The 27,378-nt window shown below is 36.8% G+C and overlaps 1 protein-coding gene across 3 annotated transcripts in view; it reads right to left on the bottom strand.

Moving 5' to 3' along the window:
• The window catches only part of clint1b (clathrin interactor 1b), a 55,135-nt gene that overhangs the window by 16,158 nt on the left and 11,599 nt on the right, over nucleotides 1-27,378 (bottom strand). For 2 of the 3 annotated variants that reach the window (XM_067376103.1, XM_067376105.1), the window contains exons 2-8: nucleotides 10,746-10,850; nucleotides 10,125-10,221; nucleotides 8,776-8,884; nucleotides 6,570-6,740; nucleotides 6,089-6,157; nucleotides 1,615-1,795; nucleotides 142-382 (exon numbers count right to left, since the gene is read on the bottom strand). In XM_067376103.1, coding sequence (XP_067232204.1) covers nucleotides 142-382; nucleotides 1,615-1,795; nucleotides 6,089-6,157; nucleotides 6,570-6,740; nucleotides 8,776-8,884; nucleotides 10,125-10,221; nucleotides 10,746-10,850 — 973 coding nt within the window. The remainder of the gene's footprint in view (nucleotides 1-141; nucleotides 383-1,614; nucleotides 1,796-6,088; nucleotides 6,158-6,569; nucleotides 6,741-8,775; nucleotides 8,885-10,124; nucleotides 10,222-10,745; nucleotides 10,851-27,378) is intronic. The other variant, XM_067376104.1, reaches the window with a different exon arrangement.

The following is a 27,378-nucleotide window of genomic DNA, read 5'->3' as shown; positions in this document are numbered from 1 at the left end:
TGTTTCTGACACTGCCTTAAATAACGCAGTAGTACAGCGACTTCACATTGTCTTTAGGTTGTTTAAAGTCATTTTAAAATAGAGTTTCCATTTCATTATGCACCATTTACAGCAGGATGAATTTGGAGGGCAGTATTTTACCTTGTTGTTGTCAGCATCGGGACTGCTTTTGCCACCAGTGTAGTGAGCAGCTGCGCCCAGGTCGACGGTTTTGGACGGGACTCCGCCGCGTTTGCGTGTGGAGGTGGTAGTGGTGGTGGAGGTGATTGTATCTGAGTTCTGTGTGATCTGGACACTCTTGGTTGTTACAGTCTCTTCATCATCCTTGAACTCCGACTTTGCAGGACGACCGTTCCGTGAAACTCTGTCCTCCTCGTTGTCACTGCAGGAGGAGGCAACAGTAAGGCAAAAACTAATAAAGTATCTAATCAGAATTTATACTAAGGGGCAGAACTGTGTTAGTTCATATAAGTGGTTTAATTCAAAGTACATTTCAAAGCATTAAAGGGATAGTTCACCAAAAAATGAAAATTTGATGTTTATCTGCTTACCCCCAGGGCATCCAAGATGTAGGTGACATTGTTTCTTCAGTAGAACACAAATGATGATTTTTAACTCCAACCGTTGCCATCTGTCCGCGTGTAATACATGTCAATGGGAACTTTGTCTATAAGAGTAAAAAAAAAAAAAAAACACGACAGACAAATCCAAATTAAACCCTGCGGCTCGTGACGACACATTGATGTCCTAAGACACGAAACGATCGGTTTGTGTGAGAAGCCGAACAGTATTTATATAAGTTTTTACCTCTAAAACACACCACTATGTCCAGCTGCTTTCAGCATCCAGTTGGTAAGGTCTGAAAACGCCTTCTGATGACGAAAGTGATCTCTTGCGCTTTGCTTCAATGAGAGCGAGAGATCACTTCCGTCATCAGAAGGCGTTTTTGGACCTCACTAACCGGATGCGCAGGGCAGTTGCACATATTGGTGTTTTAGAGGTAAAAAATGATATAAATACTGTTGGGTTTCTTGCACAAACTGATCGTTTCGTGTCTTAGGACATCAATGTGTCATCACGAGCCGCAGGGTTTCATTTGGATTTGTCTGTGCGTGTTTTTTTGACTCATAGATGGAGTTCCCATTGACATGCATTATACGGCTGACAGACGGCAATGGTTGGAGTTAAAAATCATCATTTGTGTTCTACTGAAGAAACAAAGTCACCTACATCTTGGATGCCCTGGGAGTAAGCAGATAAACATCAAATTTTCATTTTTGGGTGAACTATCCCTTTAAAATCAGCATGAAATGTAAATTCACCTTCATCTTATTACAATTCACTTTGTAATTCTTAAATCAAAATGCCATAACTTGATCCAGACATCTCTCTGGTGATGCATGTAGGATCCTCCTAACCCTGCCCCTTTCTTACAATTGACAGCAAGCTTACATTCAGCCTATCTGCCTCATACAATCAACAAACGTGTCCATTTCTAAGTTTTCTGATAATCCATGTTTTTACACTCGGACGTACGTCACAATACATAAGAAAAGATCTGTCTCTATTTCTGTTTCATAGCTTTATCAATTAAATAGACTAAAAATTCAGTACCTGATACGGTCTGGCGAATCATCTCTCTCCTTCTTGCGGAATTTGTTGATGGTGTCATCAATGGTGCTTCCAATTTTGTCACTTATCTCCCCAAGTTTTTCACTGAAGGGGAAGCTGCTCTTGTTTTTGTCCCAGTCCTCATCCCATTTGCTTTTGGCTTCGGGGTCAAATCGTTCTCCCGCTGAGAATGTTGATACAGAATTAGTTAGGTGCTGAATTTATTTGAGATATTTAATGCTTCAGATAGGAATTCAATAAGAATGAACTTAGGAAGATAGCCATTTATTGCCTGTTTTCAAAGGATAATAAATCACAGAATTAACTGCAGCAGGTAAATAGTGCTCACTAATAGGGCTGGGTAAAAAGTATTGATTTCTCGATTTTAAAGGGGTACTTCACCCCTGGAAAGATGAATGTGTATTTAAAATTGGTCATTTATGTAGTAGAAATGTGAAATTATTTTTTAATTTGGAGCTTTCTAGACTGAGAAAAGGCAGAAAATGTATTTTTGACTAATGTGGATGAAAGACAACTCCCAGAATGCACTTGTTTTGCTGCCCTTGTGAGGCCACGCCCAAACCACGCCTATTGGTTACAGGCGGCATTCAGGAAAATTCAAACAAATAAATCGTGAGTTAGTTCATACATTTACAGCGAAATGGTGCTAAATTGCTTTGTACCTGGATGTACACCCAAAACCAGGAAAGGACAAGTAAGTTTCCATCATTTTCCGATGTAAACAGTGGCTGCGGGCAATCAAACACCCGAAGTTTGGAGATGACACTGTTATAGAAAACCTAAAAAAACGCAGAATATGTAGTCTCCATTTCAAGCACGAGGACTACGAACCAAATATCTTTGCGATGAAGAGAACCATTCTGAAGGACACCGCGATACCATCTATATTCACTTTCCCAGAGGACAAACAGCCTGGCCTGATCTATGTCCGTGAGTAACCTCAAACGCGCATATGTATGGGCGTGGTGAAAAAATGCGGAACTACTTGCTATTACTGGCTGTAGTTTTAAATCTCTGGCCAAAAAAGCCTCAGATGACGCAAAATGACAATTTTTGCATCATCGGAGGCTTTTTTACAGAATAAAAATGCATAAATCTCTCATCTCGGGCTGATATGAAGGGGGAAAGCACGCTAATTCGAAAATACTAGTGATATTCTACTAATACAAAGCTTAATGCTAAATCCTGAAGTAACCCTTTAATCAATTCTCATTTTTATGAACCGATATCGATTCTTAAATCCCAAGAATCGATTAGACTAGTCTGTTTTCAATTGATGAATGAGCAGAATATGTAGCTCCTCCCATCCAATAAATCACAATAATCTTTGTGCTTTGTTACTTTTGATATGAAGCAAAGTCTCAGATTTCAAATGACGTCCATCTTATTATGAGATTCAAAAAATAAATACCATTTTGGCGCTGTTTAATGTGGAGTGACAGATCGCTTTAACGCCTCGGTTAAAGAGAAGCGGCAGCACACTTGAACATCCTCTCCGCTTTAATACCAGTTACATCGTGACATAAACACCACTAAACATCTGAAGGTATGTTAAAAGATGCAGTACAACTAGGGCTGTGTCAATAAACAATATCATATCAAATCGCGATAAAATATATGTTGATAACGATGATAAGCTCTAGGCATTTTTACTTAATATGGATTAATATAAGAGCCAATCATACAACAGAAATATGCGACAACAGCCAATCAGCGTGCAGCTTTTAACATTCACGTCAAAGAACAAAGTCAATTTCCTATGGCACTTTGCAAAGTAAACTAGACACAAGGAAGACAAAAATTAGTGGAAGCAGCGACGAAAGTGAAAAAAAAAACAGTTATTATCCAAAAATGATGAAACTGTTGACAAAAAAGGTAGCATGAATTCAGTTATATGGAATTGGTTTGGTTATTTGAAAAGTGACCAGGCACAGATTAGGTATATTAATGGCCGCCCAAGTATATTTGGAGACACATTTATGCTTTTATTATTCTGTATCCACCCAAGATAAATGAAACCATCCGTGATCGATTAACTAGTGGAAAATCTCCCCTCGCCCTACGTGTTTCGTACCTGCTCATTATGTGTGCGTCAGAACTGTTTACTCCCGCTGGATATTTCACAAAAAGCAATGCATGTTGCAATTTCACAAGGCGGCGCTTCAGACTGCTTCAAAGTGATTCTCAATTAATGAAAAGCGCAGATTTATGCCAAGCGATTGCTAATGAACTCGAGTTGATGAATTATGACAATGTCTACTTTATGGCCTTTATATAAAATGTTTTAGACGGTTGATAATTAAAAGTCATACACTAAGTTAGAAAGTTGTCTTATTTTTTAAGGCCAAATGTGTAATCTGTTTTTGTTAATAAACTATACTTTAAAATGTAAATAATGAACCCTCAAATTTTTGTGGCTTCAGTCATAGTAGGGATACTCTTTTAAAGCTGGCAGCATTAACAGTTTATATATTAAAATATATATCATTATCGATATATATAAATTATCGAGATTACATTTTTGCTATATCGCCCAGCCCTAAGTACAACTTACAGAAATCCGTATCATGTCTCATGTAATCGCTCAGTGTTTCAACCTTGGAAAGACGTCAATAAAACAGCTTGTAAACAATGTCAAGTGTACTCTAGAAAGCAACATTCAAATAAATATAGCAATGCACCGTGCATTCATTATAATTTTTAATGTTCTTTGATATTTAATGCATGTTTGAATAAATCAGTTATGACAGCCATGATTTAAATGTTTATATTAAAAAAAACAAAAACAAAAAACAAATTGGAGAAGAAATATGATTATGTAATTCTAAACTTTATAAAAAAAAAATAAAAACATCATTGAGTGTAATTTAAGTGTTTGTATATAAATAAGTTCATTTAACCTTCAATATTATTATAGTAGTACCAACTGACTTACATGTGTAGTTTACAACATTAGTTGAGAGATTTTTTCGTCTAGAAAATTTGCCATGTACATCCAAAATAATCGACATAGAATCGAAATCGAATTGAAAGCATGTGAATAATAATCTAATCGAATTGTGAAAATTGTGTCAATACCCAGCCCTACTCACTAAGGTGTAAACTATAATATGACATTTACATAGTGTGTTTTGGGCTGAAAAGAATGACAATGACTTTAATAAGACAGGTTTTTGCATTAAAATACCAAATGCAAAAGTGATGCAATTGTTTAAATTTGTCCCCTTGATGGACTTGCACATATACAAACATTTCAAACTTTGAAAAGTGTGGAAAATACACCCGACTAAAAAAACTCAACCAACTTAAAAGTATAACTTAAAATCAAGCTGTCTACCCCCTCTGACCCTGTGGTATTTTTATCTTTCACAACCAAAAACAAATCCATTATTAGAATGCCATCATTAATTGGAAATTTGAAACGGTAGAACAGCTAATAAAGGGAGAAATCTGTGCAGGAAATCAAAGCAGAAACCAAGCACGATCTTTTGACTTTGTAACACAAGTAACATCACTAATGACATGACAAGGGACATGGCATCTTGACTTGATTAGACAGCTCTAAGAGAAAACATGTAATACAAAAAGCAGAGATCTGATTATTTCCTCCAACTTGATCATAAACATCACCAAATGATGCAGTGAGCAAAGTTGAAAAAGTGATAGCCCTGAAATCAAAACAGCTCTAATCAAAAGATCAGTTGTGGGAAGAAGGGAATCCAGGGGGAATTTTTCCCACACTATACGAGAAAACTTCAGAGGGCCTAAAACAAATCCCAGTGGGATGCCTACAGTACAGAGACGAAGCAGCTCACTTTTGGGGTCAATCAGTTTCAACAGATAAAAAAAAAAATGTCTCAAAATGACCTGGGACCAAAGGGAATTCCAGGTTTGTTTGATTACCAACTAACTAACTAACACTGGGACCAATCATCCCCACAACGTCAAAACGAATTTAAGGAACAAAAAAGTACCTGACAGAAAGAGCTATCCTGCTGAAAGCACCAGCAACTTGGCATCTCTTTGTGAACCTCAAAATTTTATATGATGCATGTATTAGCTTTAATGTCTAGAAAATGTTTGCATTTTCTAGACGCGATGTAATAAGATTCCAATGACAAACAATTTATCAACACCAGATGCGATGCGACGTAATCAAGTCAATCAAAAAAAAAAAATCAGCCAATCAGAAGAGCGCGTGGGCAGGCTCTCAACGAAAGTACATAATCAAACTCATGAATATTGCATCATTTTAAAATGATTAAAAATACATACTGAGTTACTAAATCAGTTTTTGTCATAGAATACACTTGTCTGTTCACAATGAGTTGACAGATTGAACGTTCTTGTTTCCTTTTATTTATTTTGAAGATCTGTGGTGAACTGTATATTGTTGCTCTCAGTATGGCTATGCTTTTAGATGCTTTTAGCATTAAATAAAGCACATGAATATTACCTGAGATTATAACTGCCAAACTTTGTGTTGTTGTTCCAACCGCAGAATCGTTGCCTGTCGCCACTGCGGCTGGTTTAGGACAAAAACTCTGATTAACATGGAAAAGATACCTTTTATCATGTGTTTGGCATCGCGTCTAGTCAGGATAAGGTGTTAGTATACTGATATTAAATCAGAGCAGATTATCTCGGCATGTGTTTGGACCATGTAAACTTGCACAATTTGTTGTCGAATTATCAAGTCATAAATGATGCAAGCATCAGTTTTGCCCATTTTCCCAGTAATGTCTCAAATTACATTTATTACGTTTTAGGTTTGCACACGTTTAAGGAACAACAATCAGTTTGTTCAACCAGCGGCAGACAGCAAGAATATCTGGGAAACCTTTTGATAAACAGTTTTCATTTTTGCAGTTCCATTATTGTCACTAGTGGTTGTAGAAATCATGCACTTTCAAATTTAGCTACATTTGATCACTTACAGTTACTTTGTTTAAAGCCTCCCATGCTGTCAGAAGACACTCCAATGTATTTGTCTTTATTCTTCTTAGCCTTCTTCCTCTCCTCACGTAACCGGTCATCATCCTGAACAAACTCGACCATTTCTTTCACCTTCTGCCGTACGTTAATGCCCTGGTCCTTCCCATTCTCATCTAGCAAAACAGAAAAGAGCATGTCAAGTCATATGGAACTGTTTGGCCCATTTATTCTTGTTTTTGCAAACCTCCATTAGATACAGTAAAAAAAATTTGGTAATAAGAACCAAACATCAGAATGTGACTCCATGCAAAATGCGCAGTAGTTAATGCCAAAACAGCTGGAACACTTGGAACTTTTCTATTGAGATAGATCTCCTACAAAAGTCTTGGTAGGCTGCAAAATGATTTCTTGTTGTTTTCCTCATTAAATATGCATTGAATACGAATTCAGAAATACAGTGGTGTAAAGGCAAACCTTTTGGGTTGAATACCGAAATGAAACCAAAGATACTGATGTGCTTATGTTCATGAATAATCTCAGCAGATGATTGAAAATGTGTGAAAATGATGAAAAATTAACCTTCTAAAAATTCTTTGAAACATATTTAGAACAAGGAAGAGCTTTAAATAGCTACACAAAAGGAAAAGAAACAGACACCTAACACCTCAAGCACTAACTATGAAGCTGTAGGATCTGTCATTCATGTTACTGCTTTGTCATTCACTAATCAGACAAATGCAGCTTAATAAAGATGTAGTAACTTCAGAAAGAATTTAGCACTTTTATTTTCACATTTTTGTTTAATTCATTTATGAATACATTTATTATTTCTCCAAATTGAAATATTGACATTTCTCTTGTACAAACAAGCTCTAAAGTTGTTCCTGCTGGAAATCAAACCCTAGAGCATGAGGCTATGTCCAGCATTGCTTGACATCTGGGATAGTGTTACCTGGGTGTTGAGCTATATTTGGGTTATGACAAACAAAGCACTGTTTTCAGGTCAACGAGCTCAAATTTAATTTCATATCACCCTCTGCAACAGTATCAAAAGACTCATTTGCTCATATTTTCCCATTTGCACACTGCTTGAACAAAGACTTTCACAAAGTAATTCCTTTTAATGTGCCTCTATTATGCTTTTTTGAATATTACCTTTCATGTAGCGTGTTATATAGCTGTTTGTGAATGTAAAAGGTCTGCAAAAAACTTCTAAAGATCCAAGTGAAGATAAATTATGGTCTCCCAAAAGTAGGAACCGATGTAAGGTAGAAGTGAATTCAGTTAGCCAGTCAGAAAAGAGAGTCTTAATGTTTTTCTTCCACAAAAATTTTCGTAGCTATAATCATACCATACTGAACATGTAACTGTATCTTTGGACTAAAGGCCAGAACACACCAAGCCGACGCCGACGAATCAGTGGCGACGAAAGAAGACTGTGGGCTTGGCTCATGTCGGCAGCATCTGTGTCCAAAGTTGGCCTGACACACCAAACTGACGCTAAACAGCCGACGGCCAAGTAGAATGTTTGTTCTGTGCCTGCGTGACATGAAATGCCTTTCCGTACCAGCAGATGGCAGTATCTGAACATCCAATCAGAATGATCACATGGCCCGACGAGCGATTCAACATTTCAAATCGTCTGAAAAAAAGCCAACGAGGACCAAGTTCACCCGACAGTGCGGAACACATTGATAAAACTTAGTCGGCCGACGGCCGACCGTAGGCTTGGTGTGTTCCTGCCTTAAGAGACTCCAGTGATCAACTAATCAACTAAGAATTGCCATCACTGGGTCAGACAGTAAAACACAGCTACAGACCTTGGCAAACAACTGGAAAATTTCTTACCAAAAACTCTGAACCAAAAAAAAAAAAAAAAACTGAAAAGTGCAGCTTCCGCCAAACCTCCTTCCGCGTTCAACTTACAAAAAAAGCGTAACTGATTTCGTGCAAGTTAGGTTTGTTTCACAAGTTGAATATGTAAGGCATAGGACTGATGCATAATCAAAATGCATAAGCATTTTGAACTGTGAGAGACATTACACTTTATTCGTAAGTTGCATAGAGAAGGCAGAAAATGAAAGGGATTTTTGACCATGGATGCACGGAAATCTATTGTCGGAAACCTCTATAACAAAATTAGGAACATTTAAAAAAGCATAATTGGGGCATTTTAACCTTTTAATCATTTCATCCATTTAAACTTACCTACAAAATGATAATTTTCCAAAGAACGCAGGTCGTAAATATGTTCTCTGGCGCTGGTGACCACCCGCTCTGACCCATTTCTGATGAGGTACGCTAATAGCAATAAGGCCTGCACATATGGAAGAGGGAGTTATCAGGGATATTTCCAAATTAAGCAATTAAAAGTGATAAATGCAGGATTTTGGGTGTATAATTAGTAAGTTTACTGTAAATGTTTACTGTTACACAGACAAAAAGTTTGCTGGACTATTGAAAATTCTTGATGTAGCCACATATGGAACAAACATTTCTTTGTGTGAAGCAATGAATGAATATTAGCAATAGGCCGGTATTTGGATTTTTGACTAAATACTGTGTAAATGTTGTACTCAAATGAATGTAAACTTAAAGGGTTAGTTCACCCAAAAATGAAAATTATGTCATTAATGACTCGCCCTCATGTCGTTCCAAACCAGTAAGACCTCCGTTCATCTTCGGAACACAGTTTAAGATATTTTAGATTTAGTCCGAGAGCTTTCTGTCCCTCCATTGAAAATGTTTGTACGGTATACTGTCCATGTCCAGAAAGGTAATAAAAACATCATCAAAGTAGTCCATGTGACAGAAGTTTTTGAAGCATTGAAAATACATTTTGGTCCAAAAATAACAAAAACTACAACTTTATTCAGCATTGTATTGTCTTCCGGAATCCATTGAATTGATTCCACTGAATTGATTCCATTGAATCCTTTCATCTGTTGGCGTTGGTAATGCACTTTGACGTCGTTGTTTTTGGCGATTAGGACATCCGTGACATGCACATTTACGCACCATTTTAAAAAATATAGCAATACCAAAATACAAACAATGTAGAATAGCTTGAATACAGTGTGCGTCTCCCTCAGACTGTAAACGAAGCTCGGGCGCACCGGATAACACATCAGCAGTCGTGAACCCGGATTGACAACAGACCCGGAAGAGGAGACAATGCTGAATAAAGTCGTAGTTTTTGTTATTTTTGGACCAAAATGTATTTTCGATGCTTCAAAAACTTCTAACTACTCTCTGATGTCACATGGACTACTTTGATGATGTTTTTAATCACCTTTCTGGACATGGACAGTCTACCATACATATATTTTCAATGGAGGGACAGAAAGCTCTCGGACTAAATCTACAATATCTTAAACTGTGTTCCGAAGATGAACGGAGGTCTTACGGGTTTGGAACGACGTGAGGGTGAGTCATTAATGACATCATTTTCATTTTTGGGTGAACTAACCCTTTAATTTCAGTAATTGCACCTCATTTAAATGTGAAAGTATGATTTAAGATAAAAGAGTTTAACAAAGATGAGCAGTGCACTGTACCTTGTAAACTCTCCTCCAATTCTTCTTATTGTCTTTCAGCATTCTAGTCCAAAGCATGTTCATAACTTCAGGGAACTGCTCGTACATAAATGTGGATCTGCAGCATGAATAAGAAGTATTACAACGACAAGATACTAGATAAATTACAAGTTTTTAAACCTTGTATAATGGTAATTGATAAAGTACATATTAATAATCTGAATTACATCCAGCAAGAGATTCATCAGTGGAAATGATGCCATGCCAAACTGTCTAAATATAAGGTCTACATAGCTATATAATCTTGAATTTTATTTTTTTTTTAATTTTTGTTAATTATTTGATATTTTTATGCATCATAGCAAATATGTTTAATAGTACTAACACAGGGTTTCCATCAAAAAGTTTGGCAAACCATCCATCCTGTTTTTGAAACCTAGAAGAGGAGGTAATGAATCAACTTTCAGCAAGTCTAGAAGTCACAAGTCTAAGCCATGATGCAATGCAAATGAAATCATCAGCTATCAATGATGAGATCAATGTAATTCTGCAGTAATTGCCCTTCACAAATGCCCTGCGGTAATTCAGAGAAGAGTCATTAAATGCCTGAAGACTGAGGGGAACAGCAGGCCGAGCACTTACTTGGCAATCTCACCCATGAGCTGACCCGATGGGCCCCAGGGGTCATCATTGGTGGCTTCTCGAACCTTGGACTCTATCTCTGAGTAGTTCATCACAACATTGGTGCTGGGAAACAGCGAAAAACAGAAAACCACAAATAAACACCAGACAACCACACACAGACACACAAATCCATATATTGTTGCACATGGAGGTGTTAAACTCTAAAGCAGGTCCATTTTGGTCGACTGATGTGTATTTTGGACTGGCAGAAGAGAACAGGCTGCCAAGGTTTAAACATGTTCAGATGAAGCACAGTGTGAAAAACTGTACATAGAGCTTGGTTTAGTGTTAAATCTACTGAGCAAGCACATGACTAAACCAATTCATTGACATTATCATAGATCATCCTGTCAGGCTACAAGATTGAATGGTGAAGTTATGCTGGCCAAAGATATATGATGGTAACTAAGTACAAAATCATTTTAAACATACATTTAAAATGTTTTCTAAAATCTGCCTGGCAACGTCGCACACTTGTTTAGCCTAACAGAGAGGTCCGACAGATAATTTTGTTCCCTGACCTATAGAGTCAAGCAATGGACCAACTTGTAGACCAATCTTTGTGGTTTATAATAACTAGCTACCAGAAAAGCAGATGACAAGGAAGAGGAAATTGGGAGTAGGGCACATCATTAACCGGTAATACTCGTGTCAACTTGTTTTGTGCTATGTTTTCCACAAAACTTTAGATGTGAGGAAGCGTAGGAGGACGTGACAATGAAATGATATGCCTTTATTTGGGATTGGAAATAAAAGTGCAAAACAGTTGCTCCTGTCTTCTGATTAATACATATTCAAAGTCAAATGGAGAAGTTTTAACTCAAGACGATCATGGGTCAAAGACCAGATTGCAGATTGACAATTTACCTAGAAAGATATAATACTTCAACAAAAAATAAATATATATATATATATATATACATACTCTTTAACAAGTTTGGATGAGGGTTTATAAACAGTACAACGTAAAATCATTCCTCAACTTACAAAGTTTCCATGGCCTGGAAAAATGTTTGAACCACACTTAACAGGAATAGTTCACTCCAAAAAATTATCCTTCCAAAATGATCTTTTTCCTCACCATAATGTCATTCTTAACCATATGACGCATAGGAGATGTTTAACAAAATGTCCTAGCTGCTCTTTTAATTCAACAAAAGTGGATGATGACTTGATAGCTCCAAAAAGGACAAAAAAGCTTTGTAAAAGTAACTGTTGTCAGGTCTTCTGAAGAAGTCTGCCATAGATCTCAAATGTCAGTCAAATAAGGTTTCTCATATGTGTCAGGCCAGGTTTGTTGTCACTGACATCAAACATCATTGGTTCTTGCATTTGAATGTTTTGAATAATGACTCACAAAGCTATCGTATGCCTTTAGAAGAACGCAGTCGCACATTCTTTTTCCTGTACTTTTTTTGTTTTTTTTTTGTACTCTGTAGTTTGTAGGGGTGTAAAAAGGGCCTGAAATTAACACTCGCCAAGCGTGTCAATCGCCAGTTGGCCAGTAAAATTTAATGAATTCTAAGAATTAGGGCTGCACGATTAATCGCTTGCTATTCTCACGCGCATTTCGTCAGTAAAGCCGGTTCCCTGATTACCGCTAAATCACAATCACCTGCTTTCAAATGGAGCGCCATTTAATAGACTGAGCCGTAGATCACTGAAAAGCCACGCAATATCGCGTTCATTATCGCAGGCGATTCATCTGCGATATGAACGCGATATTGCGTGGCTTTTCAGTGATCTACGGCTCAGTCTATTAAATGCCGCTTCATTTGAAAGCAGGTGATTGTGATTTAGCGGTAATCAGGGAACCGGCTTTACTGACGAAATGCGCGTGAGAATAGCATGCGATTAATCGTGCAGCCCTACTAAGAATGCAATATATGTGAGAACATGAACGTGAATAAACGTGAACAATGCTCGTGTTACAAAAGTTTAAGCCTTGCCAGTTTAGTAGGGCCCTATGAAATCTGTTTTATTTTTTCCCAAATTCCGTTTTTTCCATTTTAATTTTTCTGGATTCCGTTTTTTTTTTTTTTTTTTTTTCTCGCTTTATTTATTTTTGACTCCATTTTAATGGTTAAATTAAATTTTAGTCATCAAAAAGCATGTCTAATTAATTGAAATAATGAATCTTGTCCAATTTACCAACAATTTTCAAAATTTTTTAGGGCCCTATGATAAACATTTTATTCTTTCCACAAATTTTATTTTTTACCAAATTCTGTTTTCTGGATTCCATTTTAATGGTTTAATTCCATTTTAATAATCAAAAAGCATGTCTAATTAATTGAATTCTTAAAAACAACAATATTTATTAATTAAAAAATATATTTTTATGATTTTTTTTTTCAGAAGTTCTGTTGTGTATTTAAATTTTTCTGGCAATCAAATGAACGCATACCATTTAATTTATCTTTTAAATCATGAAATTAAACTTTTTTTGTCAAACAATGTGCTGCACAACAGAGCTTTACTGTTAAAATTAAAACATGGAAGAAACACTGAGATTATTGTTTAAAAATATATTTTAATAATTTATTGTTAAATTAATTTATCTAAATTCTACTGTACAACAGTAATATGTTTCTGTCAAGTAAAATCAAACTTTTATTTTGACGTTTATTTTGAGTTTCTCTGTTTTTATGATGGTAGTTTTCTCAAACGAAGCGGTTAAATGCTGATGAAGTGACTTTCAGAGCAGCTCTGGAGATGAATTTGTGCGTTCATATAGTGAGGCGACAAAGGACGAAAACACAACGAGCGTTGCATGTGCTTCAGCGTGCGTGCACCCCCGCGCGAGTGTGGCTGCGTCCGAAAACTGGAAAATGCTGCCTTCGGAGGACACATTTCAAGGTAGGAAGACATCAAGGCACGTCCAAATCCAACGTTAGCTTCACTTCCTGTTTCTTGAGATACCTTTATCTGATCGATTTTTCAAGGCAGCACAGATGTATCCTTAGCTGCCTTTGATATCCCACAATTCCTGTGCTTTCCATTCTGTGACAGCTGAGCTAGAAAAATAAAGATTGCGTCCGTAAGTTGCGTTTGCTGGCCAGTTTGTGAGTAAATGTACATTTTTGACCAACATTTTCCACTTTTGATGCAATTTCTAGAAAAAAATTACTACTGTAGTAATTAAATATTTGTTTAGTTCTCTCCAAAGCTTGCGCTCATTGCTTGATAAGGCAGCGAGGCAGCAAGTCGGCTACCTAGGTTTTAGGACGCAGCCTGTGTGTGAGGCGGTGTGAGGTAAATGAAACTGCGCTTCCACATCATTCATTTCAGAGTCACACAGGCAAGCAGGATTCATGTTTAAATAGTCTTTTTGCGGTTTAAAATTCACAGACACTAGTCTATATCGCGATTTAATTTAAGTGTACTGACCTGCTTTTAATTCATTCATCAAAAATTTGACAAATGCTTGATGAAGCTTTTATCACGGTATACGGTATTATCACGATATTGAAATAAGTTGCAAAACCATTTTTGTCATAGTTTAACAGGTTTAAGAACTCTTTTTGTAATAAATCAAAAACAACTCTGACTGAAATTTTCAAACAGATTAAAATGCAAAAGAATTAGGCTATAAAGAACAACAGATAACACTTTACTCTATTTAAGCATTAACTAAGATTGAGCAACAGCTACATTTGTTACAGAAAGTGTTATTTTTTGTTAATGTTAGTTTAGAAACACAACTGATCATTGTTAGTTTTATCTCAGGTCCATTAAATAAGTTTTGATTTTAGTAATGTTATTAAATAGTAACTAAGAAATTAACACTAATTAATAATAATTAATACTTTATTTTATACTATTTAATACTTTATTAATACTAATATTTTATTGTCAGTTTAGTGATAATAAATTAACATGTTAACTAATGAAGTTGTATGTTTTCAAAGTTTTACTGAACAATAACAAATAATCAGAACATTTCTAATCATTAGGGTATGTTGTAGTCCAGATTAAAATATAAAAATGTTTAGGTTTGAAAATAAATATCCTTTTAAGTATTTTTGGTGCTGTGATGAACAACACTGAGATTACAAAAAAATGAATGGCTGTTTGAAGCATTTTAAAAACTTCACTAGCGCAGGTACTTTGTTTGCACGGTTTCCATGGTAACCGCTGCACACTGCTGTTCCATCAGCGCCCTCTGCTGTCAGAGAGTGAACGCGCACTTTCATTCAGCTCATCTCCTTCACTGATTCCACCATGGGCTTCTCGTGCACGTTGGGATTGTTTACATCTGAGCGCGTGTTCTTTTGACAGAATACAGCCGTGTTGTGCATTTTATACGATTGATGGGTAAAGTATTCTTAATTGCCTTATAAAAAATTAATTATTGGTAATAAATTATTATTTACGGTATTCTGAAGTGCAGACGATTACAATATCGTGCATATTCATTATCGCGATTTATCGCATTACCGAATATCGGCACAAGTCTACTCACATGGCATGTGGGAAGTTTTCTGTGCACAAAAATCTGAAGCATGTGCCCAGAAATCTGCATCTCAGACAGCACACGAATACGGAATTGAGCCCTCTTTCACGTCATTCAAAACCGTAAGAGCTAGAACTACAGATATACAAACCGTAAACAAAGCAGTGCTTGCTTATCGTTTTCACATTTCGATTACCACAGATGGAATTGTAATATACCTCCTTCTAATATGTCTAATGATCTGCAAATGGCACTGGAATTTTCATTTGTTGTTTGCTTGCTTTCGTCACTTCGGTTTTTCATATTGTGCACTGGTTTGCTAAGCTGAGCAGCCAATCAGAGTGATCTCTCTCACTGACCGGCTCTGTCGCAGATTCAACAAGCTCAATCGGCCAAAAAGCCACAGATGGGGGTCCAACTAGTGGCAAAGGAGCAGAACTGCAAAAACTAGGCCCACAGACGCTCAACGATGGCCCGACTATGGCCAACTGTATGCTTAAAGGATTAGTTCACTTCAGAATTAAAATTTCCTGATAATTTACTCACCCCCATGTCATCCAAGATGTTTATGTCTTTCTTTCTTCAGTCGAAAAGAAACGTTTTTTTCCAGGATTTTTGTCCCATATTGTGGACTTTAACGGCTACCAATGGGTTGAAGGTCCAAATTAGAGGGCTGCATTGGGTTTGGGCTCCCGCGGGAATCTCGCGGCAGCGGGCGGTTTTACCTTTGCTGCGGGCGGGAGTGGGCGGTCAGAAAACTTTGCGGGAGACCCGCGGGGAATGGTGGGCAGTACTTCCCACACATAGACTTTACTTGGGTGGGCCGCCCACGTATAATAACGGCCGCCCAAGTATATTTAGAGACACATTTTTGCTTTTATTATTTTTATCCTCTTATACTTTTATATCCACGCAAGATAATGAAACCATCCGCGATCGATAAACTAGTCGTTTCATACCTGCTCGTTATGTGTGTGTCAGAACTGTTTACTCCCGCTAACATTCCCACAGGTGCTGCATTTTGCAAAGTCACTAGGCGGCGCTGTTGCACGTTCTACAAGTTCGCGCAACAGCACTTCAGTCTGCTTCAAAGTGATTCTCAATCAATGAAAAGCGCAGATTTATGCCAAGCGATTGCTAATGAACTCAAGTTGATGAATTATTACAATGTCTACTTTATGGCCTTTATATAAAATGTTTTAGACGATTGTAAGAGTCTGAAGGATCAGCCTGCAATAGTACATACATTTCAAAATAAGAGTCCCAGTGTATTTTGGGCTTGTTTATAATTAAAAGTCACACGCTAAGTTTTTTCTTTTTCTTTTGGGCATTATTGGTATTTTGGTTACATTATAAACTGTATTTAATTAGATTTCCATTTAATTCATAGTAAATTATTGTAGTCTCCCCCACAGGAAGAAAAGACAAAGAACATTATTTGACACATATATTATTCATTTTATAAATTTTACTAGTAAAATCTGTGTCCCATTCACTGAGAGAGACACTATATGACAGCAAGGAGAACATAGGAAAAGGTGAACCATTTAAATGCTGTAATTTTGCATAATTTACAATGCATAATAATGCATAATATTAGTATGTAATTAAATGTAATATGCTATGTAATTAAAATTAAAAATCACACATTATTTGTTTGTCACATGTAATAGACCATTTTTGTGCCGTGGGTAATAGGAGGATTTTTTGCCCGGCTACCACCGCAAGTATATTTCAAACCTGTGGGAAGCACTGCTGGGATTTGGCATATAATAGAAATGGAGACAACACATGAAGTTGAGAAGAAAATTAAAGCGGCTGTTTACTTGACAAAAGCAAAGCAAGACAAGTCAGACACCTGGAAACAATTCTCAAAATTCGCACATTTTATTTTGAGCATTCTCGCATGATCTAGTGAACCGTCAGATAGGGCATTCAGTGTGTGTGGGCGGATCATGGAAGAAAGACACACAAGTCTGCAACCGCAGTCAATCAGCAATATACTTTTTCCTTCATAGTAATATGGAGTAAGCAATGCAATGCCCAGTGATTAAATTAATTTGTTTAAGTAGGCTACGTTATTTTTATTTATTTATTAGTATTATTTATTTTCTTGTTTGCAATAGCCTGTTAAAGGTACAATATGTAAAATTTTTGCAGTAAAATATCCAAAAACCACTAGGCTAGTGTTATATATTTTGTCCAGCTGATTACAAACAATATCTCTAATGTTTTCAACTACTTGTAAATCATAAGAAAATTCCCATTCTAAACAGTGACACGGGGCAGTGCAGTCGCCTGTCAATGACGCAGTTACCTTTGTTACCGCCTTTACTGACGTAGAAACCACATGACAACAGTGCCGTGGACAAATGCGGAAGTAGAGTCTAGCGTCCAGCAAACCACTAGCTTGCTTCAAGCAGTTCCTTATTTACTTCTTGCACGTTTTATGGTGGATTGTGTTACTTATTTATGGAACATAATTACTGTTTACCATCTGCCGCTGGTTCTGTCGACAAGGACAGCTCCCGTAAACTCATGAACGGAAAAGCGGAAGCGGCGCCGGCGACTGTCATAATAAAAGTCCCGCTGCTCGTGAGGCGTGTGTTGATCAATCGCTCCAGCTCCTCGTTCAGCTCCCGCAACACTCGGCCCTGCTCTGCTTCATACTACAGTAACGTTAATAATCGCATCCACGAACATGAGTTGTTCCAGACTCCAATCCCTATTCTTTTGCACCGTCCGTTGAGATGGAGACCACAAGTTTCCGCTCTAAAACTTGGCGTCATCAAACTACGCCTTTGTTTTGAATAGGCTTCTAGCGACCTCTAGCGGAAAAAAATATCACAAATTGTACCTTTAAGCTAGTTATTCTATTTATTTTATTTATTTTGTTTTGTATTTAAATTTATTTAAAGTATATCTAGCCTACTTTGCAAGTCCTATGCGTTTATTTAATAAGTTAAAGTTATTTCTTATTGTGCGTTCGCTTATTTAATTAAACTGTTAACAGTTTAACTGTTGTTTTAGTTAATCGTTCGGTAAGTGCCGCTATTTGTGGTTTTGGTTTATGTTTTATAATGCCAATAAAAAAAAATACCCAATGTTTTTATCATGTGTGGTGCTTTGGTTTTGCGGCTACTTCATCTTATTTAAACGCAATCATGTTTAAAGTCTGTAATTCTGCATGTTAACTTGAATGAATTTAGTTTGAGTATTTATTTAGGCCTACATTTTTCACAAGCTCTGAGAGAAAGTCGGTGGGAGTGGACACAAACATTGCGGGCACAGGTGGGAGTGGAACACGCAGGTTGCGGGAGCGGGCGGTCCTGGGCAGATATTCAGTGGGAGCGGGCGGGTACGGGTTAAGGAAATCAGTCCCGCGCAGGGCTCTAGTCCAAATTGCTGTTTAAATGCAGCTTCAAAAGGGCTCTACATGATCCCAGAAGAGGAATAAGGGTCTTATCTAGTAGGGTAGGGCGAAAAACTCATTTTCTCCTCCAATTTCAAAATCATCCGACATCGTTTTACCTTTTTTGTAAAGGCCATTTGACTTAGTCTTTGTACATACTCTTTGTGGACACTTGCTTGGTATTTCCATCTACGTCACGTGACCTTTCCAACGTGTTGATCGCATCGCAGAGCTAGAGCCCGTTGAGCCTTGTTGTAGTCCACTATATGGAGAAAAATCCTGAAATGTTTTCTTCAAAAACCATAATTTCATCTTGGGTGCCAAGGGGGTGAGTAAATTATCAGGAAATTTTAATTCTGAAGTGAATACTTTAGTGTGACACGACCTTTGGACCAGACTATCCAGTGCATCCTACTATTATAGCCAATCAACACGGACACAGCCTGTAAATCAAAGATCAATTCCGCATCATTTGATAACAACATACTTGAAATCAGAACCACACAACAACCACTGCAGAGGTGGCGCTCAGCAGAGGTTTAACATGCAAACTCTCGAAACAGCTGCAAACACTTTCCATAATCATTACTAATGTGAAAACGTGTTTTTTTCCGCCTCACTCTCACAATCCCAAAGGGCACAGAGGGTGGGAGAGTGGAAGTAAACTTCTGGAAGTTATTAAAGACAGTCTAGTGGTGCTGGATGATGAGCAGGTGGGCAACATGCATCTCGCTGGAACGTGGAAGCAGGTGGTCTGGAAAGACAACGGAGCTGATTCACAATCATTTTAAGAGCCAGAAAGCCAAAATCACATCTGATCCAAATCAATGACTTCAGCAAAAACTGGCAACAAGGAAATCAATCCCGCTCAGCTGCGTCACTTTCAGGATTTGTGGGTGGTGTGGTCTTTCCAATGGATCAGTTTAACTTAAATGGCAGAGCAAATCCAATCTGTAAACACTTTCAAAAACAAAACCTCAAAATTCCTCAAGTAATTCAGACTATTCAGATGGAGGCAAATGCTGCACATATGGTCTCCATGACTGAAAGATGGATCTAATTGTGTGGCAGCTGGCAAGGAAGGATGTTAAGTTACTTAACCAGCACTTTTCCATAAAAAGCCACACAGACATTCTTCTTCCAGCTTCATTACATCATGTATTTTTGTAAGTTAAAAAGGGCTGTGTGGATAAAATCTTTGGGCTTTTATGAAACATAAGAAGAATAAATAAGGGTAAATCACTCATGAATCCATTAGCATGTAAATTGTAATTTAATTCAATACATACAAATGCTTTTATGTACAATTTACAAACTCTCTTTTTTATTTTATAAATAAGACCTATTAATCTTTATATTGTGATTCTATTTCTTAAAAAAACATATATATTATCCTTGTATACATGTATGTATTTAAAATAAAGCACAATTAATGAACAAGTAGGTCATTAACAGTGCTTTTATATTGCTAGAGTTTAAGCAACTACAATTTAAAAGGTGAGATGATGCAACTTTGATTCTTTGGTTCTCACGTCTAGATCCAGTGATACGTTTTTGTGATTTTGTTAATCATTTTTAATTTTAGTTATTAAAAAAAATATTATTCACTGCACTTTAATATGACATCTGAACTGTAAAAGTCATGATGTATAAGACAACAAAGGAATAATAAATATGGTACTTTGAATATGCACAATCATGGTAAAATTCGCTGTTCTGCACTGGAATAACTTGTTTGATACTGTAGAATAAGGGTCAACAAAAGGGCCAAGTAAAAATATCCAAGATGAAGAGACTAAGGGGAAAAACAGTTTAAAATGCATGTGTGAAAGTAAAAAAAAAAAAAAAAATTAATTTAAGGACTCTAAACTGTTGTAACCATCACAAATGCCCTGAATACACTGGTGTGATCATTATTTTCAACAACAAGTTTTAAAATGGGTCAGTGAATAATAAGGTTTTTAAAAGTGTAAAAAAGAAAAAATGAAGATATAATTAATTTTGAAGTTTTATTAAGTGTTAACAACGAGATTGTGGTTTTTAATAATCAATTAACATTGCTTTTGTCATTTTTCACAAAATGACATTTTATTTTATTTGTCACCAAATAAGTCGGTTTAACCCAAATTTTGGTTTTACAGAATGACACTTTTGGTTATACTGAATGACGATATTTTCAAACAGTGCTAACAGGCTGAGATCTAGCTAGCAACTAGCGGTTGTACCTGATGGCCTGACCTGATGTTTCGGGACATGCGCATGAGCAAGTGAAAACATTAATTTTTCAAATAGTTAAAAGAGAGTGAGTTACTTTGCTTCATGACCATGTGGTCCTTTGCAGGTGTCTGAATGAAGTCACATTCTATCACATGATATTGACCGCATAACTTGATACAAAATAGTCCCTTTATATTGGTTACTCCGAATGACATCAATGAAATTCATTTTTCTGGACATTCTTTCTCATAAAGCAATGACTTCTACACAATTTTAATACCATTTTATTTTTAATACCGCTGTATTGAACCTTTGGAAGGTTAAACAAAATGACATTTTGACAAAATATTTAAAATACCTTTATATGTAGAAAAATATAATTAAAACCTTTCGGATTCAATAAGAGAGATCTAGTTGTACTACCTTACATACTTTGGATGTCATATGTTTGTTTTTAATTATTATTAAGGCCTTAGGACAAAAAAAAATCCTAGGACCCGAAATTTATATAATGAGCGAGTTCATCATGAATCCATTTTCCAAACCGTGTTTTGTCATATCCTGAATCACTACACTGCACCTGTAATAAGTGTTTATATTGAATATTTAAGCGGTCGGGTCGCCACTGCTGCAGGGTATCCCAGTACCTGCGTGACTCGTCATATACATAAACAGAGAGAAGTAGCTCCGGCTACAATGTTCCTCCGCAAGACCCATGTAGTTTTGTTTATTAACCGCTAGAGCACCAAAAGTCATGGACTGCAGCTTTAAGAGACTTATTAGGCATTTTTTAAATAAAATCAATAAATAATTTTAAAAATACAAACTAAATGTTTAAATCGAAATCACCAACCAGGCACAAAAGAATCAAATTTATCAGCGTGACCACAAACTACTAGTGTGAGTGTGTGACCACAAATTGGCTGCTTCAATGACAAGCAAGAGTTCACGACAGTGGGAGTGGCAATCAATGCGACTCGTAGAGAGAATGCTGCAAAGTTGGCGTAAGATTACAAGGAAAATCGCAGGCAACTGAATAATAAATGATGTCGGTTTATGCAAGCAAGCGGCCTGTCGAGCAGACACACACACATAAATACATTCCAGACACACGCACGGTGCTGTGCTGTGTACTGTGCTGCACATATTTTACTGGAATATTCAATATGCACGAAAGACAAAAGCAGAAGAGGCAGGCTTTCTTTCGCACAAAGAGAAGGGGGCACAGACAGGCGTAGGGGCGTCTTGCCATCCTTTGCATTCGCAGCCTCTTTGTTCTATGGGCCTGCCGAGATTTACTCTCCACTTCTTTTATTCCCTTCTTTGCTGTTCTTCACTAGAAATGAATGGGTGTACTTACACATTCACTGTGGAGCTATGGCCTGCAAAAAAAAAAAAACACAACAAACTCAAGATGCCTAACATGAAAGCTCTCTGAGTGGTTTCAGCTTTCCTGCTCCGCCACCTCAGACTAAAAAGACTACCTAGAGCTTCAGAGGGAAGCAAAGGTCTGGATAAAGCTTTACGATGGAGATGAGGATGGTGGCGGTTTATAATAAGTATGATGGAGAAGGAACGAAAGCACCAGCTAAGAGATGAAAGGCATGCTACCTGGACAAGGGAAAGTTTGCTAGGGAAAGAAGTCTCAAGAGATGTGAATTATGGAGATGGGTGATTCTGAGTTAAGGATACCACTGGGTTCTTCGCTCAACAGCAACAAATCAACAAAGAAATATATAAATAAAGCTCAGTGGCCTGTTACAGGAAGCTAGCTAGTTGAACAAACTGAGTTTTAGAGTAGGTTTAGAGATGACAAAACCAACAAATCCAACACGGTTTAGATCAGGTTAAGCAGGTTTACAACGCTTGCTTTAAATTTTCTCTGTTAACTCAGAGTTTGATCTGCAGCAAACACCCAATCACAATAAACAGTTTGATTGACAGGGCCTGAATTTCATCTTGGAAAATAGGGAGGAATTCCTTTAGGTGACTCTTCTGGGGGGAGATATATGTAACCCATGCTGGCAAAATGAGTCGGAATGCGCAAGGGCTATTTCAAGCTATAAGCAAAACAAGTGAATTTTGATCGAATTTGAGGTTTTCATAAAAATGAGTTCATTAAGCCCTCGTCTAGCAATCCCATTGCTCCATTTTCTGAAAGGAGCACCTTTCCCTTTGACCATGAAAAATGCAGTTGTTCTCTGCTCGCTTCTGGACGATTGGCACTTCCTTTAAGCACAATTTGGTATCGTTGTAAAGCGCAGAATTCCAACTTTGTGAACATTCATAGCGAATTCTCGAAGGCATGAGTCTGAACCAATGAAATGTGATTTTCAAACTCATGCTGATGTAAACAAAACAATCTTTCTCACGCTGACTGACAGATCTGAAGAGTGTGCGCAATCCCAATATACACATACACAAAATTACAGCATTTCAAAATATCTGTATTATCTGCTATGTCTTAAGTGAACGTTTGGTTAACCCTCTGGAGTCTGAGGCTGATTTGGGGCTTGGAGAAGTTTTGACATGCCCTGACATTTGTGCTTTTTTCAGTTGTTCATGCTGTCAAGTATAAACTCTGCACAATTTGTTGCACATTATATTTCTTTGTACATTTTGCTTTTGATAATATTTATTAGTCTATAGTATATTGTCTTGTATAATTTATTTATAAGTTCATCATTTTTATTTGGTTTTTCATATTCTTTTGTATAATTTTCTTGTTTGTACTCTTAATATTTGCATTGCCTGTGGAGCGGACCTGTTTTACATTTCACTGCTGTTCATATGTTCCATATAACCATGTACGTGACGAATAATAAAAGTCAAGTCAAGTCAAGTCAAGTATGTACATGTTTGTATTTTTGAAGGAATAATGTTTATGCGTGGTTATTGAAAAAACAAAAAACTTAGGTCACTGAAATAAGGCCAAAAAAAGTATATTAAATCTGTGTTCACAAGAATTTTGGGTATTGGAGGTTGTAGACTAGAGTTTTTGCTTCAGAATTATGTAAAAATTATGCTGCCTACTCCCTTCATATAAAACAATATATTGATTTAGTTTTTGTAAGACACATTTTGTCAAGAAACACAGTATGCGTGGAGGCGTGAATCTGCATGAATAATGGGCCATTTGTCATCACTATGAGTGCTGGATACTGTGTTTTTAATTCATACTTGCAGCCGGAGGGCGCTCTCTGTGCACATTTAGTCCACAAATTATTCTACAGAAGAAGAGGACATTTCAGGAATGGTCTTTTCAATTCAAACTTGCAGCCGGAGGGCGCTCTCTGTACACCTTTAGGCCACAAATTCATATAAAGAAGAAAAGGAACTAGGAACTAACGGCATGTCTTCTAGAGATTGCTAACCACGGCTTTAACAACCAAATAAACACTTTTCAAGACAATAAATACACGATTGAGACGATGAATGCATGTATTGCCTCATAATTTGCATCTGAATAGCGCTGGCTCCGTGGGCATGGCCGCATTAGCGGATAATGAGCTGAATCACAGACTTCTGACATGGCTCTCTTTTCATACAGATCACATAAACACAGAATGTTTGTTTTCGATTTGACTTGCACGATTTAAAACCTGACATTTCAACGTTTCTTTAGACGTAAGTGTCATTTTTTTTGTCATTAGTATTCATAAGTTACAGTTCATTTTCTGAGAACTATCAGATTGGACTTCGTTCAGAGGGAGAGGAGAGATCATGCATCATGTTAGTTCTTTATTTTACAAAAAGCACAACATTGTGTTTTTACTCTGAGTGTACACAAATAAAGGAAGACATTCTATAGTTTCAATTGATATATTATTTATGTCTCTATGACAAAAAAATGACGGAGTATTTTTTGATGCAATGTGAAAAAAGTCCTGCAAAACGCGCCAACGCGTTTTCAGACCTCAGGGAGTTAACTGTTGGGGAAAAACAGCTAAAGTGTAACATTATGTTAGATCCATGCAGTACAGTAGGTCTTAATATATACTATAGGTTGTCTGTTGAATCATGTAAAAAAAAAAGTTGAATATGTATTTTTTCCTGTAGATATGGGTTTTGACTTAGTTTGTGCCAAATTTGGTGTTATTAACAGGGATTTTAAGGTATGATTGCTAGGTGATTTTATTTTGGAACCTTCAGACAACTTTAACTCGATTTTTCTCAAAATTGACTTAGAGACTTCAAACAAGTGTATCTCAGTCATTTTTTAGTTGAATTCCAACAAATCATACATCATTTTAAAGGATTTGTGAGAATAACAAGAACTCATTTTTGAAAATTTGCTCATGACTCATTTTACCAGCACGGGTCACATATATAAATATATTAAATTACATTTATCTCATCTAATGTTATTTGCTCACTCAGTGTATTTGTGTTTTTTAGGGGTGTGACGAGACCGGTAGCTCACGAGACGAGACGAGACGTGATTTATGAGCTTCAACAACTTTTGACCTCCTAACTGAACTCCTTTCCACAAACCGATCATAGAAATAAAAACAGTATAAATAAAAATGGTAACACTTTACAATGTCTCATTTATTAACATTAATGTATTAACCATCATCAACTAACACGGAGCAATATGTTTGCTACAGTATTTATTAATCTTTGTTTATGTTAGTTAATAAAAATAGTCATTCATTGTTAGTTTCATGATAGTTCACAGTGCATTAACTAATGTTAACAAATGAAACCTTATTGTTTGTGCTTAATAAGATTAAGAGAAAACTGTTTTTCATTTTTATGGTAACACTTTACAATAAGTGCAACCATAATCGCACAATCTCAATATTCAAAGTGCAAATAAGACCAAATTTTTCTTTGATACAGAGCTAAGAGATTGGTACAATTACACTGCCCAGCCTAAGATAGCTTTCATATTGAGAGATACTTGCATTCATCAGGGAGCCGCTTTCAAAATGCGGGGTATTGACATCGCGTTTGAATGCGCGCTCGCGTTTACTTTCACTTTCGCGATCACACGTACTCTGTAAATATGGAGCGGCGGCGACCGTTATCCAACTGAATTAAAATGTTTTTTATTTAAATACAAAGCAAAACGATAGTGGAGGCATAATGAAAATGTAGCGGTGGCATATTCTGTCCTAATCATCCTAACAGGAAGAAACAGCAGCAAGTTTATTAGGTTGCGGTTACTTTAAGAGTAAAGTGCAGGTCCAATATAGTGGTACACATGATCCGACTTTTTCCTCAGCTGTTCGCTTTCACTTAAGACATAACAGACTGTTTATGAGGACACTCACCGAGATTTTGTGCATTTATAAGCTGCAAAAATTAGTCACAAAAGTTAGCCATGAGCAGGCGGCTTTATGAATGTGCGCTCTGGGTATGAGCTCACGTAATACCATCTCTCGGAGTTCTGAATGGATTGAATTGGGAAGTCGTGCAAATGATAAACTTTAGTAACGATGCAACTCTTGCCTGATTGTGCAAGTGACAGTTCTGTTCCAAAACACAGCAAGCAAATAAATCAAAGGATTTAGCTTTGCATAACCTGACATCTATATACCTTCTACAACAAGTCATTACAAAATAAAATAAGACTATTTTATTATTAAAAAGTTACAAGAAGAAATAAAACCATACGTGATGAAGATGATGAAATATACTGGGAAACTGCAAATAAGAAATGGAGCCCATCTCCAAACTCACACCTTTGGCTCAACTTTAACTTTCCTGGAAGCACTGATGCTGACATATTAAATTTAAGATAACTTCTGTAAACAATCTTGTTAAAATTCAACAGAGCAAATAACTTTAAAATAGGGTTTGGACAAAGTCCTTTCTCAACAAGAATAATGATTTCCACTGTAGCATGTGCCAGGCGCAAGCCGCAAGCTTGCTGCCTATTTAGGTGTGTAGTACCCTACCTTCTTAGACAGCGCAGTGAACACAGCATTTGGAAAGACAAGAATTACGAAGTTGGAACGATCAGCTTTTTTTAATTGCTATTGCAATATCTATTCTTGTAATGTACTGCAGTTATCATAATCAAGTCCTGCAGTAATGTCATGACTTGGCATATAAATGAGCATGGCATTTCACTCTTTCTGTTGGAAATGTGCTGGACAATTTAGTTTGGGGTAGATTTAAGCCTAATTTATGATTCACATCTGTAAGTTTTTGAAATGTTGGTGGATTGTGGTTATGCATCACTCCATACCATCTCCCAGCAGCCAAACGACTGATCAACTCCATTTTGCCAAACATATTTAATCTCTGGAGTCCCATAACAGAGGGACAAGGGTTAGTCCACCCAAATGAAATTTCTGTCATTAATTAATCAATCACCCTCATGTCGTTCCACGCCCCAAGAACACAAAATAAAGATATTTTTGATGAAATCCAAGAGCTTCTGACCTCCCTATACACAGCAATGTCATAACCAATTTTAAGGCCCAGAAAGGTAGTAAAGACATCGTTAAAAGTCCATGTGACTACAGTAGTGATCGACCGATATTGATTTTTTA

The sequence above is a fragment of the Chanodichthys erythropterus genome, chromosome 22 (assembly GCF_024489055.1).
Source record: "Chanodichthys erythropterus isolate Z2021 chromosome 22, ASM2448905v1, whole genome shotgun sequence".
Lineage (NCBI taxonomy): Eukaryota > Metazoa > Chordata > Actinopteri > Cypriniformes > Xenocyprididae > Chanodichthys > Chanodichthys erythropterus.
Note: the sequence above shows the minus strand (reverse complement) of the source record. Positions and strands in the feature narration are given on the sequence as shown.